This window comes from Lepidochelys kempii, chromosome 25 (genome assembly GCF_965140265.1).
Source record: "Lepidochelys kempii isolate rLepKem1 chromosome 25, rLepKem1.hap2, whole genome shotgun sequence".
Lineage (NCBI taxonomy): Eukaryota > Metazoa > Chordata > Testudines > Cheloniidae > Lepidochelys > Lepidochelys kempii.
This window is the reverse complement of record NC_133280.1, coordinates 16,363,643-16,381,427: the sequence shown is the minus strand read 5'-3', so window position 1 is coordinate 16,381,427 and position 17,785 is coordinate 16,363,643. Positions and strand designations below refer to the sequence as shown.

At 59.8% G+C, this 17,785-nt stretch overlaps 1 protein-coding gene across 8 annotated transcripts in view; it reads left to right on the top strand.

Annotated features, from left to right (window-relative positions):
* The first annotated feature begins 2,099 nt into the window (after positions 1–2,099).
* MAST3 (microtubule associated serine/threonine kinase 3) overlaps positions 2,100–17,785 on the top strand; it is a 69,565-nt gene continuing 53,879 nt past the window's right edge. For 6 of the 8 annotated variants that reach the window (XM_073324486.1, XM_073324479.1, XM_073324478.1 and 3 more), the window contains exons 1-3: positions 2,100–2,171; positions 12,211–12,242; positions 15,086–15,175. In XM_073324486.1, coding sequence (XP_073180587.1) covers positions 2,133–2,171; positions 12,211–12,242; positions 15,086–15,175 — 161 coding nt within the window. In that variant the 5' untranslated portion in view covers positions 2,100–2,132. Of the gene's footprint in view, positions 2,172–12,210; positions 12,243–13,787; positions 13,952–15,085; positions 15,176–17,785 lie in introns of those variants that run through there. The other 2 variants (XM_073324482.1, XM_073324480.1) reach the window with 2 other exon arrangements.

The window sequence follows — 17,785 nt, the reverse complement described above, 5'->3', positions numbered from 1 at the left end:
GGGCGTGCCATGGATTTATATAGTAGCGTTATATTTTCTGTCTTATTATCCATCCCTTTCTTAACATTTTCTCAGCCTGTTTGATGGCTGCTGCACAGTGAGTGGATGTTTTCAGAGAACGATCCACCATGACTCCAAGATCTCTTTCTTAGGTGGTAACAGCTAATTTAGACCCCATCGTTTTGTATGTATAGTTGGGATTATGTTTTCCAATGTGCATGACTTCGCATTTATCAACACTGAATTTCATCTGCCATTTTTGTTGCCAATCACCCAGTTTTGTGAGATCCCTTCGTAGCTCTTCGGAGTCAGCTTTGGACTTAACAATCTTGAGTAATTTAGTCTCGTCTGCAGACTTTCCCACCTCACAGTTTACCCCTTTTTTCCCAGCTCATTTAGGAATATGTTGAACAGCACTGGTCCCAGTAGAGATTCCCCCCTTGGAGTACCCTGCAATTTACCTCCCTCTACTGTGAAAACTGGCCATTTATTCTTTTGGTCCACCTGGGTCCCCTGCTGTACTGCCTCAGGCTGTTGGTCCAGCAGGCCCCTCTCCTCTGGTATAGGTTCAGACCATGAATCCAGCTATCTGATTCCTATACTGGCAGTGTTTAATTTGGGCCGAGGCTTGCCAGGCCTGAGCCCTGGCATCTCTGGGTCTGGCAGTTCATAGCCCCAGCACCTCTGGGCTTGCTGCATCAGTTCTGAAAGGGAAAAATGCTTGAGCCCCTGTACGTCTTTCGTTACAAATTAAGTACTGCATACTGGCACCGGATGAGTCCATGCAGCTTTGGGATTCGTACCCCATTAGGGCACTTGGCCTCAGTTGTCAGTGCTTGGTCTCCACAGGGCACGTGAGGATGCTCTATATAAGGCAGCAAATGTGGATTACTTCTCTCCTTGTCTAATTCAGATAGGCCCAGCAAACATTCCCTGCAGCGACTAACATGGCAAGAGCTGCTAAGGAACCCCAGCGACTAACATGGCAAGAGCTGCTAGGGAACCCTACTCAGGTAATTGATTTTAGGGACCATTCTGATCATCTAGCCCAGAGTTTCTCCGGGGGGGGTCATCACCCCCAGGGGGTTGTCCACGTTCATGGCGTCTCAGCTGGACGACAGCAATGCAACGTACCTGGGCACGAAACAGAGCTTTCTAGGGTCCACCCCAGACTGTGGATTGAACTTCCCCAGGAACAGACTGTCCCAAACCTCCCCACCTTCCACCCCAAGTGCCAGGAGCATTGCTTGGTCCTGTCTTCTCTCACATAAATGCAGAGCAAGATGTTCCCCCCTGCAGCAAGGCTGAGAGGACAAACGACAGGTTCCAGAAGTCAGTCGCTGCCTAATGCACGGCTGGAACTAGGGCTCAGAGACTACGACGCTGCAGGTGTGTGCCAGACAAACCCCACGCTGGCCAAGAAAGCGTTAATGAGCCACTGTGGGCTCAGTCAGCCCTGTCCCGCCCGGCCCTGCCTGCAAGTCTTGGAGGGACGGGCTAAAAGCGTGGAGGGCCCCACTCAGGTCAGTGGGGCTGAACAGCTGATCTCCTGCTGATGGCCAGCCCCATGGGACTGGCCTTGGCTGACTTCGTGGGTGGTGTCTTGCCTGGGGTTTCAGAGGCCGGTGCTGGCCTGCCTGATGGGGGAGGCCGCCAAGCAACAGCCCAGACTCCTTGCAGCTGAGCTGCGGTTTGTCCTGAGCCCAGCACCGCCGCAGGTCGCTGGGCCACCCCCTCCCGCCCACAAGCAAGGGGCAGGGAGCCAGGCCGGGCCAGGTGCTGACAATGTCGCTGCAACTGAAAAGCAAAAGCAGAACTTGCTGCCCCGCCCCCATTCTCCGCTGCCCTTTGGACAGGCTCCCCGTGTTGAGTGGGGGGGTCGCTGCGCAGAGGGGCTCCCCAAAGGCTGGGAACCAGGGCGGGGGGCGCAGGGAGGCCACCCAGGGGACCTGCTCCCCGGGACCCGCCCCTAGCTGCGCTGGCCGGACCGAGGGGCCGCTGCACCGGCCGCCTGGCCCCAGCCCCCGGCGCTGCGCGGCGCCGGGCGGGGGATCAGCTGACTGGCGCAGCGCAGCGCGGAGGGGCGGGCGCGGCGGCGCAGGTTGCGCGCACCGCGGGGCCGGGAGCGCGGCATGGACGAGCCCGGCCTGCTGCGGCGGCGCGGGCTGCAGGTGAGCGCGGCGCCCCCGGCCCCGGAGCGCCCGGCCGGGGCCGTCCCCGGCGGTCGCTTCACCTGGCCGGGTCCCGGCTCCTGTCTCGGGCGCTGCGGCCGGGGGGTTCCCGGGGTGTGACGGGTGGGGGGGCTGTGTGGGGGTGAGGGGTGTGATGGGGCGGTGAGGCTGTCTGGGTGAGGGGTGTGACAGGTGTGTGTGGGTTTGATGGGGGGCTGTGTCTGGGTCAGGGGGTTGATGGGGGGCTGTCTGGGTGTGATGGGGCGGTGAGGCTGTCTGAGTGAGGGGTGTGACGGGTGTGTGTGGGTTTGATGGGGGGCTGTGTCTGGGTCAGGGGTTTGATGGGGGCTGTCTGGGTGTGATGGGGCGGTGAGGCTGTCTGGGTGAGGGGTGTGATGGGTGTGTGGGTTTGATGGGGGGCTGAGTCTGGGGTTTGATGGGGGCTGTCTGGGTGTGATGGGGCGGTGAGGCTGTCATGGTGAGGGGTGTGACAGGTGTGTGTGGGTTTGATGGGGGGCTGTGTCTGGGTCAGGGGGTTGATGGGGGGCTGTCTGGGTGTGATGGGGTGGTGAGGCTGTCTGGGTGAGGGGTGTGATGGGTGTGTGGGTTTGATGGGGGGCTGTGTCTGGGTCAGGAGGTTGATGGGGGGCTGTCTGGGTGTGATGGGGCGGTGAGGCTGTCTGGGTGAGGGGTGTGACGGGTGTGTGTGGGTTTGATGGGGGGCTGTGTCTGGGTCAGGGGTTTGATGGGGGGCTGTGTTTGGGTCAGGGGTTTGATGGGGGCTGTCTGGGTGTGATGGGGCGGTGAGGCTGTCTGGGTGAGGGGTGTGATGGGTGTGTGGGTTTGATGGGGGGCTGAGTCTGGGGTTTGATGGGGGCTGTCTGGGTGTGATGGGGCGGTGAGGCTGTCATGGTGAGGGGTGTGACGGGTGTGTGGGTTTGATGGGGGGCTGTGTCTGGGTCAGGGGTTTGATGGGGGCTGTCTGGGTGTGATGGAGCGGTGAGGCTGTCATGGTGAGGGGTGTGACAGGTGTGTGTGGGTTTGATGGGGGCTGTGTCTGGGTCAGGGGTTTGATGGGGGGCTGTGTTTGGGTCAGGGGTTTGATGGGGGCTGTCTGGGTGTGATGGGGCGGTGAGGCTGTCATGGTGAGGGGTGTGACAGGTGTGTGTGGGTTTGATGGGGGGCTGTGTCTGGGTCAGGGGTTTGATGGGGGCTGTCTGGGTGTGATGGGGCGGTGAGGCTGTCTGAGTGAGGGGTGTGACGGGTGTGTGTGGGTTTGATGGGGGGCTGTGTCTGGGTCAGGGGTTTGATGGGGGCTGTCTGGGTGTGATGGGGCGGTGAGGCTGTCTGGGTGAGGGGTGTGATGGGTGTGTGGGTTTGATGGGGGGCTGAGTCTGGGGTTTGATGGGGGCTGTCTGGGTGTGATGGGGCGGTGAGGCTGTCATGGTGAGGGGTGTGACAGGTGTGTGTGGGTTTGATGGGGGGCTGTGTCTGGGTCAGGGGTGATGGAACAATGTGTACAGTGGGGGTGCTGGGAGCCATTGAACCAAACTGCATATGATGGAAACCACTTCAAGCCAGGGGGTGCGGCAGCCCCCCCAGCACCCCTAGTTCCAGCACCGATGGTGTGAGATAGGGTGCCATGTGTATGATGGGTGTGACGGGGCTGCATGTGTTTGGGGGGATGCACGAGTGGCAGTGGTGGGTACTGGCCTGTGCATGACGGGGAACTGAGGAGCTGTGCAGAGCCAGTGTCTGCATGTGATGGGGGTGAGGGGTGCTGAGAGGCTGCATAGCACCCTGTGTATGTGATGGGGGGAGGGGTAGGGACAGAGGGATGCACAGAGCCAGTGTTGGCCTCTCTTGAGGGGGTAGGGGGTGCAGCAGAAAAGGCCTCTAAGCATGAGAGTGGCCCTGCCCTGGCCCTAGGCGGCTTGTTCCCATGTACCATGTGGAGTCATTTTGCTCCCCAGTCTATGCTCTTTGCACACAGGGGCCAGGGTGGCGTGTGGCATTGAGATGGAACGTGGGATGAGTCAGGCCACGAGCCATTGCCCGCAATGCCGGGGGTACCCATGCGTCCTATGCAGGGGCAGCCCCATGGCTGCTCTGAGATTGGCTTTCTGCCTGGCATCACCTGTAGCCTATGGCTTGCTGCATACAGCTCCTGGCCTGGTGTCTTTGGCACCAGGGAGTCCAGCAGAGGGTGGGCTTGGTCCCCTGACAACTGTCTGCCCCCAGTCCATCCTCTTGGCCCTCATGCTCCAGAGGGGCGAGGGGCCAAGGTAGAGACTGGGACTGGGCGCCCAGGGTTTGCCTGCAGAGTGATGCTCTGCATAATGCAGAGGTGGGTGGCTGCAGCACCTGCAGGTGCTCAGCACAGTGCCCTGGAGGGGAAAGGCCGTTTACCCTGGGTTACGCTGGTGAATTCAGAGCCCCACGGATGGGAGGCAGAACCTGGCCCAGTAGTGAGGGAAGGGAGAGAAGGGCCATGCCCTGAGCTGCAGCGGCACTGGGCTATGTGAGCACAGAACTCCAGTAACTTCTGCTGCGACATTGAGCAATTGCGTCCTGGCTGCTCCAGCCAAAGGAAGCCTCCCGCTGTGTGTCTATCCATTCTCCACTCAGACTCCCAGTCCAGCAGGTTGGTCCACTCCTGTCCCTTCCCCGGCTAATGTTAGGCAGTACCACTCAGAAACCTGTGTGAGTGTCCCCCTAGTGCTGTGTCTATGGCCTCTGCCTGTATGTACACCCTCCCTGCGATTGCCTGCACCAGGCCTTGCTGCAGGGGATCAGCTGGCAACTGTTTAGTGAGCAAGGTGTTTAGAGGAGATGAAGGCTGGGTTCTGCACATCCAGGGTACGCAGGACTTGCTGGTCAGACCCAGTGCCCCAGTATGGCTGTGGAATGGGCAGGCTCCTGTCAAAACTAGCTTGGAAATTCCTTGGGGCAGGGACAGTCTCTTCATTTCTTCAAGTGCCCCATAACAGTGGCTCCAGTTTGCTGTAGGCGGTATAAGACGAGACTGGGGTTACAAGCTACAGGCGTGACACACTCGGGAGCGAGCGCACGACAAACAGCAGCGTTGCATGGGCAGTGGCGAGAGGAGGGAGGAGTTAGCCACCCCACGCACTGCCACCCCCCCTCCCCCCCGGGCCCCACGGACATGTTCTCAGGGCAGTCAGGCTGGGCCGCCACTCGCTGCTTCCTGTGCTGCTGTTGCTGTCTTACTTTTAGCACGTTACCTCCGTGAAAGCTAGCGAGAGTCTGTCTCCGTGGCCTGGGAATCCCACCCCCAGGGCAGTTTTATTTGAGAGTCAGGACTCTGGGGCTCTGTTCCCAACTCTGGTTTGCTGTGTGACTTTGGGCAAGTCATGTTGTCTCTCTGTGCCTTGGTTTCCCCATCTGCAAAAGGAGCTTGTGATGACAAACCCCCTGTCAGGGCTGGTCTAGGTGTACGTGGTCCTGCCTCAGCATAGGGGGCTGGGCTGGTAGTCCCTTCCAGCCCTACGGTTCTGTGCTGCTAGGGGCTTGTGAGGTGCAATCGCTGAATGTCAGCGAAACTCTCTGGGCTGTTGCACAAGGGCACGGTGTTACTGTTATTTAGTCTGGCAGCTCCCGGGGCAGGCATGCTCTGCTGCCTGCCTTGTGTTCATCTTTCTCCATTGGAATACAGCAAGTGAAATCATCCGTAAACACCCTGCAGCATGGGGGTGGGATGTGTGGGGTTGGGGTGCATAGGGAGGTGGGGTGTACAACGGCCCCCCTCCCCCAGAAACAAATCCTTCATCAGCACAATTCATAGAATCATAGAATATCAGGGTTGGAAGGGACCTCAGGAGGTCATCTAGTCCAACCCCCTGCTCAAAGCAGGACCAATCCCCAATTAAATCATCCCAGCCAGGGCTTTGTCAAGCCTGACCTTAAAAACTTCTAAGGAAGGAAATTCTACCACCTCCCTAGGTAACGCATTCCAGTGTTTCACCACCCGCCTAGTGAAGAAGTTTTTCCTAATATCCAATCTAAACCTCCCCCACTGCAACTTGAGACCATTACTCCTTGTCCTGTCCTCTTCTACCACTGAGAATAGTCTAGAACCATCCTCTCTGGAGCCACCTCTCAGGTAGTTGAAAGCAGCTATCAAATCCCCTCTCATTCTTCTCTTCTGCAGACTAATTGCTACTCAAAGTCCTAAAATACTCTTGCCATAACCGGTTCCTTCCTCGAGCGCGTGTGACTGGGCAGGGAGGCAGGTGACCGTGTGGGGTGCTGCGCCATGGAGGGTCTGTGGGGGCATGCACGGGAGGGAGTGTTGTGCAGGGGTGCGGGACATGCACTCTGCGAGGGCTGCAGCTGTTGGGGGGCTGCTTGCTCTGTAGGAACCTGGACAGGAGCTGTTCCAGCTGTCAGCCCCCTGCAGCGTGAAGTGGCTCCTGGTTTCCTGCACTCTCTCCTCTGCTGAAGTTGGGGCACACGGCCCTTGGATCTAATTCCAAAGCGTTGAGCGTCATGGCCATCCCGATAACAAATGTTTAATCTCTAATCCCTGGCTCCATCCCCACCACAGGGCTCGGGGCTCAACGGCTCCTCCAGGGAACCTGCACAGGGGTTGTCTCCAGCCATCCGCTCCTGAGCATGACACACGGCCTCCCGTAGGCAACCTGGGGAACAGGCACCAGCCACGCAGCCCTCGGGATGGCTCCGTGCTGGCCTGTCATCTTGCAGAACGAGGGCTGCCTAGCCAGGACTCTCTGATTCATAAAAACGCTGCACAAATGTTCCCTGATTAGCCTGGGCACACAATAGACTTGTTTTCTAAACCAATCGGACTGCACCTGGTCACTGACAAACAGGATAGGGAGCATCCTGTAGGAATGATTGGGGGTGGAGGGTAATCGGGGAGGAGATAATCTGAGTAATAGGGGGGTTTATTGGGGGAGGGGATAACTGGAGTAATCGTGTCTCAAACAATTTTACTTGTTTTTTTATGCGCTATCTCCAAATTTTGCTAAATTAAAACCCTTCCTCCCTGCCCCACAGCATCCCTGACTCTTCCATGCCCTGCCCTACAGCATCCCTGATTCTGCCCTGCCCCACAGCATCCCTGACTCTTCCATGCCCTGCCCTACAGCATTCCTGACTCTTCCATGCCCTGCCCTACAGCATCCCTGATTCTGCCCTGCCCCACAGCATCCCTGACTCTTCCATGCCCTGCCCCTGCCCTTGCCTTGCCCCACTCTGCCTGCATCCTTTTGCTGCCTTATTGTTGGCCTTTGGGAGGCAGCGTGGTTGAGTGGATGGAGCAGGGAGCTGGTATCAGTGTGTGTATCAGAACATCTGCTGTCTGTTCCCAGCTCTGCTGCTATCCCCCTTCATGTCTCTGTGCCTCCTTCCCTACCTGTGAAAGGGGATACGACACGCAGTCCGCCCCCCGCCAGCGGCTGTGTGGATTATTTAGCACTGTGGAAGACATGGGTGCTAAGCCCCGCTGGCGGGCTGAGGCCTGGCACATGTGGGCGGCAGGGGGTGGACAGAGGTTGCAGCTCCCAGAGCTCAGGATTCTGTGCACAATTCCAGCTGCCCCTGCTCTCACGAGGCAGCGACTTCTCCCCGCCCCTGCCATCCCCTGAGAATCCCTGGCGCTCCTGGTGCATCACGGCACTGTGACATCAGTGGTTGCCATGGCAAATGCCTGCCTGCCTCTTGGCATCCCAGCTTTGATCTGGGAAGAGAGAAGCCTGAATGAAAAGCAAAGCCAGGGAACCCCCTTAGCCCCTGGGCTCCTGGAAAGGGCCTGGTGGGGCCGCAAAGGACTAAATGAGGCTGGAGAGCAGAGGATGGGGGTTGGTGCTGCTCTGACACGATGGCATGTACTTCTGGTGCATGGAAGGTTGCAGTGCTGCTCAGGCCAGGCTTCTGTACCAGATGTGGAGCGGCTACAAAGCTCCTTCTGAGTGCAATACGCACCAGATGTGATCAGTGTAGGATCCTTTAATGCTCTGCTAGGTGGGGCTAAGGTTAGTCTAAATAAGGTAAAAAGAAAAGGAGGACTTGTGGCACCTTAGAGACGAACCAATTTATTTGAGCTTAAGCTTTCGTGAGCTACAGCTCACTTCATCGGATGCATACTGTGGAAACTGCAGAAGACAGTCTGCATCCGATGAAGTGAGCTGTAGCTCATGAAAGCTTATGCTCAAATAAATTGGTTCGTCTCTAAGGTGCCACAAGTCCTCCTTTTCTTTTTGCAGATACAGACTACGGCTGCTACTCTGAAACCTGCCTAAATAAGGTGTTACACACAGCGCCACCTAGTAGCCGACCAGTGTAATAATTTAGCATAATATTCCATCTTCCCCTTTGCCTTTTCTACCACTGACAAAGTTTACATTATCATCACACTAGCTTTGAGGTTCAGCATGGATCAGTCTGTTACGTGTCTCTGAATTGTACTGGTTTTCTAATGACACAAATGGAACGTATAACAACTTGGCCATCTGCCTGTACATTAGTTGTCACGACTGGCTGTGGTGGGTTTGGAATCCTTATGTCATCTTTTCTGCATGCGCCATCCATAGCATTTGCTCTGTTGATTGTTCTTTCTGAGGAACAAACTGTAGATGTTGATGGTTTCTGTTGAACTCCCCACTGCCAATCTCAATTGCATATTAGCCCTGAATTCTTTTTCTATGTGACAGCTGGAGTTGTCCGTCCTTTTTCTCCATCCAGGTTGACACAAACGTGATCACCAGGTTCTAGACTCGGCAATTCTCTGAGTCACATCTGTTATAAAAGTGTTCATAATCTCTTTTTGCTTTTCTATCCGATTTGGCTAGTCTCTTGCTGTCGCCACTTTGGAGATAGATTCTTTTCCAAAGTTGGAATGGTAGTTCTGAGTTGTTTTCTAATCACCTGTGGTGCTGGACTATATCCAGGAGCCATTGTAGGTGTTGATCTGTAGCTCAGAAGAGCAAGGAAAGGATCCTCCTGCTGTAGCATTTTCACGGCTGTCTGTACATCTATCTCAGCCTCTCCATTTGCTTGTGGGTAGTATGTGCTGCTGGTAATACGATCAAAATCGTATTTCATTCAGAATGACTTAAATTCTGCTGCAGTGAATTGTGTGGCCTGTTGTCCATCACTAGTTCTTCTGGAATACCAAAGTGAGCAAAAATGCTTGTCAGTTGTTCAATAACACTGTGTCCCAGTTATGTCCTTCAAATACATTATTTCTATATGCATGGAAAAATAGTCCACTATGACCAGATGATGTCCACTGAATTGCCATAAATCCGTAGCTAGTCTCCTCCATGGTCTCTGGTGTTTGTACACTGTAGGGTTCAGCATCGTCTCTTAAGTTGATTTGTAGGGGATCCCCTTTCAAAAGTCCAGTATCATCAAATAATCCATTGAGTCCTTTCTCACTTGGCCCCTCACGGCTGCCAGCCTGCATCTGAGAAGGTCTGTTTTTAATTGTAGCTGCTGTGAAAGGTTTTTATCTGTTGACCCAATAACCAGCCTGTCCCTAATATTTTCATGTTTTGCCGTCCCCAAACCACAGTTTGCAGTGAATGTATGGAGAGCTCTTAGAAAACAGTCAACATTTTCTCTTGTTTCTTGAATTCTCTGGTGAAATAAAATGTGCTCTTTCATAAACCACATTTCTCTGAGGTGTAAAGTATCCATCAAGTGTAACCAGGACCCTTTCCTAGTCACCTCTGTGACTGCGTCAGTAAAGGGAAAAGATTTAAAGATATACTCTGCTTGCTTCACCGGAGCATCAATTAAAGAAGATACCTGAATATCATCCATTTCCTCGTGGAGCTTGGAAGCAATGCAAAGTCTTGCTTCCAGGCTGTTCACGCTGAAGGTTTGTCACAGCTGACGTTCTCCGGAGCCCACTGGAGAGGGAGAGGTTGGTGAGATCCTGCAACCATTGGTGCTTTGTTCCTTGTTGTTTCTGTTCTTTGGCCCTAGTTTACTTTTGACACCAGGGCATGCCCCTGGGCCAGATATAGACAGGCTACAGAGCTTCCTTCTGGGAGAGAGACACACCAGTCTTTTATGTTCTGCCCGGTGTGGCTGAGGTTATCTTAAATAAGGTGTGTTACACACAGCTCCACCTTGTGGCTGGACTGTGTAATACCGTTTAGCATTCCATTACTGTACCATGGGTGGGGGTTTCCCCATTCTGGGATGGGGGGAGACAGGCTGTCCAGGAAAGAGGTGTGCGGGCACACCTGCGTGTGCGTGGACGGCAGGGGTGTATGTGGTGGGGTTGTGCTTACGTGTGGCTGTGTTTGAGTACATGTAGGGAGCACACCTGCGTGTGCATGTGTCAATAGCCAGGTCGTTGGGGGCGTGTGTCTGGGGGAGCAGATGTGAGTGTGTGCAAAGGCCCTAGAGTCGTGCCAGTAACTCGGTGTGATTTCACATCTGTGTCTAAGCTGCTTACAGGGGCTGGGCAGGGCTGGGGCAGTGGTGCTGGAGAGGTGCGTTCATTAGCTTGTTGCTGGAGAGCGTGGGAATCTGTGCAGGTGTGGGGCTCGGGGTGTTAGGCCTCCGGCTGCTGGCAGAGCAGTGGAAGAAGCACCAGCCTGGGCAGGGGAATGTTCCTCCACTTCAGTGTGTGCACAGGCACCCCCACGTACAATGACACACACACAACCTGCCGTTTGTGCACGCGCCGTGCACCCCGCCGACCTCACTGAGAGGAGCCTGTGTCTCTGCCCCTCGGCACACAGACGCGCGCACCCAGATGCAGTTGTTCCCAGCACCACCCTCTGATATTCCCAGGGGCCTCCGAAGAACTGACCTTTGTCCCCTCATGCCACGCGCCAGCAAACCACTCTTGCAGAAATATGCCCGAGGGGAAAAGTAAACAGGGCTCTCATTGCTGCTTGCTGGCTGCTCCACACATGCTGTGGGCTCACGCTGGGCAGGTGCCAGGCCTCCAAGCAAAGCATCATGGGATGGGCAGCCTTTCACCCCCAGCCCAGGGGCTGAAATGCAGCTTTGCCAGCTGCTGTACAATGCCTCTGTTTTGCTTCCCTTCCTCCAGGCGTCTGTCTCCCTCCTGCATGCTGGGGTTAGGGGTCTTTGCAGGGAAATGCCACTCACTGTGCCCGACCTGGGCAAGGGGAGGGGATCCGCCAGGGCTCTGCGATTTGTTAGATGTTTGCTGGGGGTTGGGGAGTTTACAACCGTGGGAGAAGCTGAGCGTGCTGCTCCCACAGGACTCAGAACACGAGACAGGGTCATGGGGTGCTGATGTTCGACGTGGCTAGGATCACTTTAAGGGCAGTGTCTGTGTAAGCGGTGCCTCGGAGAGAACCCAAACGTGGGGAGCCCAGACACCCATCCATGCCCAGGCCACGGCGCCGTCAGCAGTCTGACCCCGAGGAGAGGTGATGGACCTGAGACGCAGGAAGAGGCTCAGCAGGGCTGCAGCTTGCCAGGATACGTGAGAGCAGAGCTGTGGGACGCTGCAGGGGGGAGTGTGCTCAGTCGGCCTGCCCTGGGCTCCCTACTCAGAGCATGGCGTTCTCAGCCTCCCCTGCTAGGCCAAGGGCTGGCTCCCCCAGACAAGGCACACGCCTCTCCATGTGGGTCTCAAAGACCTTCAGAATCCTCAGCCAGCGAGGCCTTGCGCGCCCCCAAAGAGAGAACTGTCCCAGACGTGCCCAAGGACCCGCACTGTGCCAGCTTGGGAGCGAGAAAGAGAACCCAGGAGTCCTGCCCCTCATCCTGTGTGTCAGCAGCCATAACTAGCGCCCAGCGGCGAGGCTCACGTGGTGGCACCGCTGGTTGGGAGCTGGAGGAGGCTGAGCTGCAGCCATTTGTCTCCTCCCAGCTGGCAGAGGGGGCAGGGGCAGAGCCTGTGGCGGGCTGTGGGGTCTAATGCGCTGGCTGGGCACCGTGCCTGCCTGAAATCCCCCTGGCTGCTCTGTGGCTGCAGCAGGCACGGTGCTGGCAGCAGCTGCCATGGCACGGCGGGGGAAGCGGCTGGCTGACCCCTCTCTTCTCTGCCCTCTCATTGCAGAAGGAGCTGAGCCTGCCCCGCAGAGGAAACATGTAAGTACGAGCGACGGACGCCTGCCCAGCCCTGCTTTTCAGCGTGAGCTTTAAGGTCCAACTGGCCCAGAACTTCTGGGACGGGATTTTTCCCGGGAGAGAGTTCTGGCCCTTCCCTTGTGCTGCGGGGCCCAGCTGGGACTGGAAGGCACCGTGGTCCCTGCTGGAGTCAGGGGAGGGGGGTGCTTTTTTAAGGGTGTCATTTTTCTTTGCTCAAATCATTTCCCTGCTGGAACGGGCCCCCAGGGTGCGGCGCTCCAGCGATATGCCCCAGTCGCAGCCAGCCCTGGGGCTACCCGTGTCAGGGCAAGGTCGGGGGGTTGGGTGCAGCAGGGGCTGTTTTGGAGGGCTTGGTGGTGGTTTGCTGTCTCCTTCCGGGTGGCTCCGTGCTCAGGGCGGCTCCGGCCCAGGCAGCACTGGAGGCTCTGGCCTGAGTCTCTCACTGGTACGCTGGGGAGGGACTGACATTGGAGCTGCCCACTCGCCCCGGGGCGCTTTGCTCTGAGCGGGGGGAGCCCGGGCACTGAGACAAATCCCTCCTGGCATCATGCCAGTGGGGTCGAACCAGGGATGGGTTTGGTCCTGTGTCTACAGTGGCACCTCAGGGCCGTGCCGAGGCCTCTGCCAGGAGGCAGGGAGCCTGCGGGGCCAGGCCCGTTGGACTGTGGGTGGGTTTGGCCCATTTTCCTCTGATGCAGTGTGGAAACCCAAGTGAACCTGAAGGCCAAGCTCAGTTGCCTTCCCAGGCTCAACCGCCCCTGTGGGCTCCAGGGTGGTGCCCAGCAAGGGCCGGGGAACACAGGTTAACCCTTTGCCTGCAGATCTGTGCACGTGCTTGGGCCGTGCAGCACACAGGGGTTGGGGGAAGTTTTCATGGCTGTGCCAAGGGCTCGCCCAGTGATGCCAGGACTCGCCGCCAGACAGACCTGCCATGCGAAGGCCCGTCCTGGTGGAGGGTTTGCCATGAACGTGGTTTGAGTCTGACTCCTGCCCTGACTCCCGTCTGGACCAGGGCCTGTGGATGAGACCCTCAGTGGGCTGGCAGCCTGGGACTGGGAGTAGCCCGGCCTCTCGGAGGGGGCAGATTGCCGTGGGGCTGAAGGTTGCCCAGACTCCGGGCAAAGGGCTGAGAGCTGGTGTCACGTCTGTTGCAGCTCCAGGAAGGGAGCCCAGGCTCAAGACTCAGTTGTTGGCTCATGGGCCTGTATTTGGCCCAGGCCCTACGCGAGAGCATGGAGGGGGTGGGGCAGGGGGCACCTGGACCTTGCACAGCCTTGGGCTCCCCTCGGATCTGCAGGGGCCCCTGCCACCTCGTGCCCCTGGCCCCAAGTGGCGCGTGGTGGGTGCTGGGTCTGGGACCGTCCCCTGCAGCGCCCCGGCGGGTCGGGCCAAGGCGGGTGGCGGCCCCGGTGCGCCGGGAGGGGCCCCGCGCTGCGCCCGGCCGTGCTGGGGGCGGGGAGGGGGCACGGAGCCAGCCCCGCAGAGCGCGTCGTCCCTGCGCCGGGGCGGGGGCCGCCTCCCCCTGCGGGAGCCGCAGCCCCTGAGCGGCGGGCGGGGGCGGCCGGTGCCCAGATCGCTCCAGCGAGGCTGGCGCCTGGTGCCGGCCGCTGCGCTGCTGGGAACCGGGCCGGGCGGGGCGGCGCGGCGCGGCCGCCCCCAGCCATGAAATCGCGGAGGGACCGGCTGAAAATCCCGTCTCTGACCTTGGAGTGAGTCCGGGGCGCGCAGGGTGCGGGGCTGCGCTGCGGGGGGGCTGCGCGGTCCGACGGGTCCCTGGGCTGCCCCCTGCGCGGCGGGACCGTCTGTTCCCGGCCGGGAGAGCGCAGGGGCCGCGGACCCTTCCCCAGGGAGAGCCGGGGGCAGGGCGCGCTTCTCTGCGCGGGTCCGCCGGGGCCTGGCTGGAGCCCGGCGCGGGGAGGGGGACCCGTTCCGGTGCCCCTCCTTCCCGACCCGCAGCCCCCTGCTTCCCCAGTCCTGGGCTCCCCCCAGCCCGCTCTGCCCGTGCCCCTCGCTCCCGACCCGCAGCCCCCTGCTTCCCCAGCCCTGGGCTCCCCCCAGCCCGCTCTGCCCGTGCCCCTCGCTCCCGACCCGCAGCCCCCTGCTTCCCCAGCCCTGGGCCCCCCCCAGCCCGCTCTGCCCGTGCCCCTCGCTCCCGACCCGCAGCCCCCTGCTTCCCCAGCCCTGGGCTCCCCCCAGCCCGCTCTGCCCGTGCCCCTCCTTCCCGACCCGCAGCCCCCTGCTTCCCCAGCCCTGGGCTCCCCCCACCCTGCTCTGCCCGTGCCCCTCGCTCCAGACCTTCAGCCCCCTGCTTCCCCAGCCCTGGGCCCCCCCCAGCCCGCTCTGCCCGTGCCCCTCGCTCCCGACCCGCAGCCCCCTGCTTCCCCAGCCCTGGGCTCCCCCCAGCCCGCTCTGCCCGTGCCCCTCGCTCCCGACCCGCAGCCCCCTGCTTCCCCAGCCCTGGGCTCCCCCAGCCCGCTCTGCCCGTGCCCCTCGCTCCCGACCCGCAGCCCCCTGCTTCCCCAGCCCTGGGCTCCCCCCAGCCCGCTCTGCCCGTGCCCCTCGCTCCCGACCCGCAGTCCCCTGCAATTCCAGTTCTGGACTCCTTGCACATAAACAGTTGTGCTGGTGCTCCCCTCTCCTTAGTCTCCTGGTAGTCCAGCCCCACGCCCGAAGGGGCCTCTCAATCCTGACCCTCAAGACACCCCATAGAAGCCCCACTGGAGGGTCTGTGCAGCCTGGAGGAGTGTGGCCTTGTGTCGCTGCTGGCCAGCGCTAGGGTGCATGAGGCGCTGGAGGGGGTGGGCATTTGAATTCACACTGGTCTGGTGCATCTTGCTTTACAGTTTGTCTCCAAGTAGCCAGAGCCCGACCCTGCTCAGCCCCTGCAGCCCCTGCAGCCCCTGCAGCCCGTTACTAACCCTGCATCCCTGGAGGTAAGACCCTGCGGTCCCCTAGCACCACCCAGCACAGCTGGGGCTGGGACAGAGCTGTCAGGGAGGACGGGAAAAGGAAGCAGCCCCGGGGGCGCTCTGGGGAATGCAGCAGGCTGTAAACCCTCTGGTCGCAGTTCTGAGTGGGAGCCCCTGGGTGGCAGCGGCCCCACCCTTTGCACGGGGCAGATGGTGCAGATCGAAACCCTCCTGGGCAGGACAGGCAAGGGAGGTTCCTGCTGCAGGGCTGAACGCACCTGCTGCCCTGCTCTAGGGCCAGGCGTGTCTGAGTGCTGCCGTGGGCTGTGCTCTGCCACGCAACATCCCTTGTACTGAGGGGGGCGGGGACGACACACGTTCCAGCCACGCCAGGACAGCCGGGGGAAAGCGCCCATCCCTCCTCTGCACTTGGGCCCCCAAAGGGGCCTGAACCTTCTGGCTGAGGCTGCTCGTGAATGGCCCCGGCGGGGTGGGGGAGAGTGAGTCAAGGGGGTCCAGCCAAGAAACCCACTGTGTTATACCCGGGATCGTCTGGGTCAGTGCGGGGCTCAGTGCCTTGCTGCACCCCACTGTCACTGTGCAATTAAACTGCCCCTCCCCTCAAACAGCTGGACGGGGCGGTGACAGCGAGGGGGGATGGGGAGGGTGGCTTGGAAGCCTGCAGCTGGAGTCATGATGCAGTGTATGGCCCATGCTCCTCCTGCCGGATAACGTGTGGAGCTGCAGGAGTTTCCTAGCACTGCCTGTCAGGACCGGGCACCGCAGGGCTCGGGTGCGAGGGGCCCTCGTCTGGACTGGCTGCCACCCGCGCTGGTGGCAGGTGACCTTGTTTCTCTTGGTATGAAACGGGGCCAGTGCCCGAGTGCCAGCACCTTTAACCCCAAGCAGGCAGCCTCCCAGCCCAGTCTCTGCATCTCTGTCATGGGGGACAGGCTGCACGGCTGCCTTCTCCAGCCATTTCCGCTTGTCAGTGACCCCTGCTCTGAGCACTCCTGTCTCTGAGGCTCTGCGGGTCGGGCTGGGGGTCCTGAGTGGCCTGGCTTTGCTCATGGCTGTGCGGGTTGGGTCTCTCAAGGCTGGGGGCGGGGATATCTCTGTGGGGGGGTTGGCTCTCGGCTGTGTGGGTTGGGCCAGGCTGGGAGGGGCTGGCCCTGTGGGTCAGACTGGGGGGCCCCGCTCTCGGCTGTGTGGATTGGATTGGGCTGGGGGGGGGGCAGCTGTGTGCATCGAGCTGGCGCAGGGTCTCAGCATTACGGGCTATTAGTTCACCTCTTCCCCTTGTCTCTGGTTCCAGCGGGGAGCGACCGTTAATGGGGCAATGGGAAGGGTTTTGTCTGACAGGTTAATTCCCACTCGGCTCCTGCTCCGTCTGCAATGGGGCATTAATGCTGGACTCCAGCTGGAGGGGCAGGTCCTGCCTGCCCCACACACATCCAAGCAGATCCAGAGCCAGGCTCCTTCTGACCGCGTGGCTGTGTGCTGGAGAGAGACCAGCTGGATCTGAGAGCAGTCGGACCCCGTCTGCCATTAGCCGGACAGGCACGTATGTGACAGCGGGGAATTGTACCCTCTGTGTGTCTCTGTAACTGTGCCCATGGCTCCCTGAGATGCCTCTCCCAAAGCGTGCCCAGCAGCAGAGGGGGTGAGGGCATTTCTGGTGGCAGGGACTCAGGGAGCAGGGTGTGGGGAGACGCTAGGCAGCTCCTCTCGATGCCAATGTGTCTGTTTGCCCCGCAGGACGCAGCCTTGTGTGGAGAGGGCAGAACGTGACCTGGGTGCTGCAGAGCTGTCATGGCAGCAGGGAGGATGCACCCAAGACTTGGGCAGTTTCCCAGCTGTTTGCTTTCTCTGGCTTGGCTGGAGGAGGCTGGCGCTGCTCAGTGGGGGGCCGCACAGGTGGGCCCCATGGTTCCCAGTGGTTTTCAGGCACTCCAGGGCCCCACTGCACCAGGCCAAGGGCCTGTGGCTAAGCCAGTGGCGTGGTGCTCGTCCCCAGGCTGCAGGGGGCATTTTCTGGAGCCAAGTTCCCTTCCCAGTGGCCGTGTGCCCCTGGGGAAGGCTGGGGGTTCGCGCTGTCTGGCGGCAGCTCCTTCGTCTGAGCCGGCAGGGGCTCCGTGGGAGTTGGGAACATGTCAGTGCCCGCTGTGTCTCGCGCCCGCTCCCCCCCCAGCTCACAGCCCCCCCAGGGAGGGGCTAGGGTTGCCAATTCTCTAATCACACAATACCGAACACCCTAGCCCTGCCCCTTGTGTGAGGCCCCGCCCACTGCCCACTGCATTCCCCCTCCCTCGCTGTCTTGCTCTCCCCCACCTTCACTCACTTTCACTGGGCTGGGGTAGGGGTGCAGGAGCGTGTGAGGGCTTCGGCTGGGGGGGCCAGCTCTGGGGTGGGGCCAGAATTTAGGAGTTCAGGGTGCGGGAGAGGGCTCTGGGCTGAGGTAGTGGGTTGGGATGCGGGAGGGGGTAAGGGCTCTGGGGTGGGGTTGGGGAGGAGGGGCTTGGGGTGCAGGAGGGGGCTCCAGGCTGGGGCCGAAGAATTTGGAGTGTGGGAGGGGGCAGCAGGTTGTGGCAGGGGGTGAGGGCTCTGGGGTGGGGCTGGGGAGGAGGGATTCAG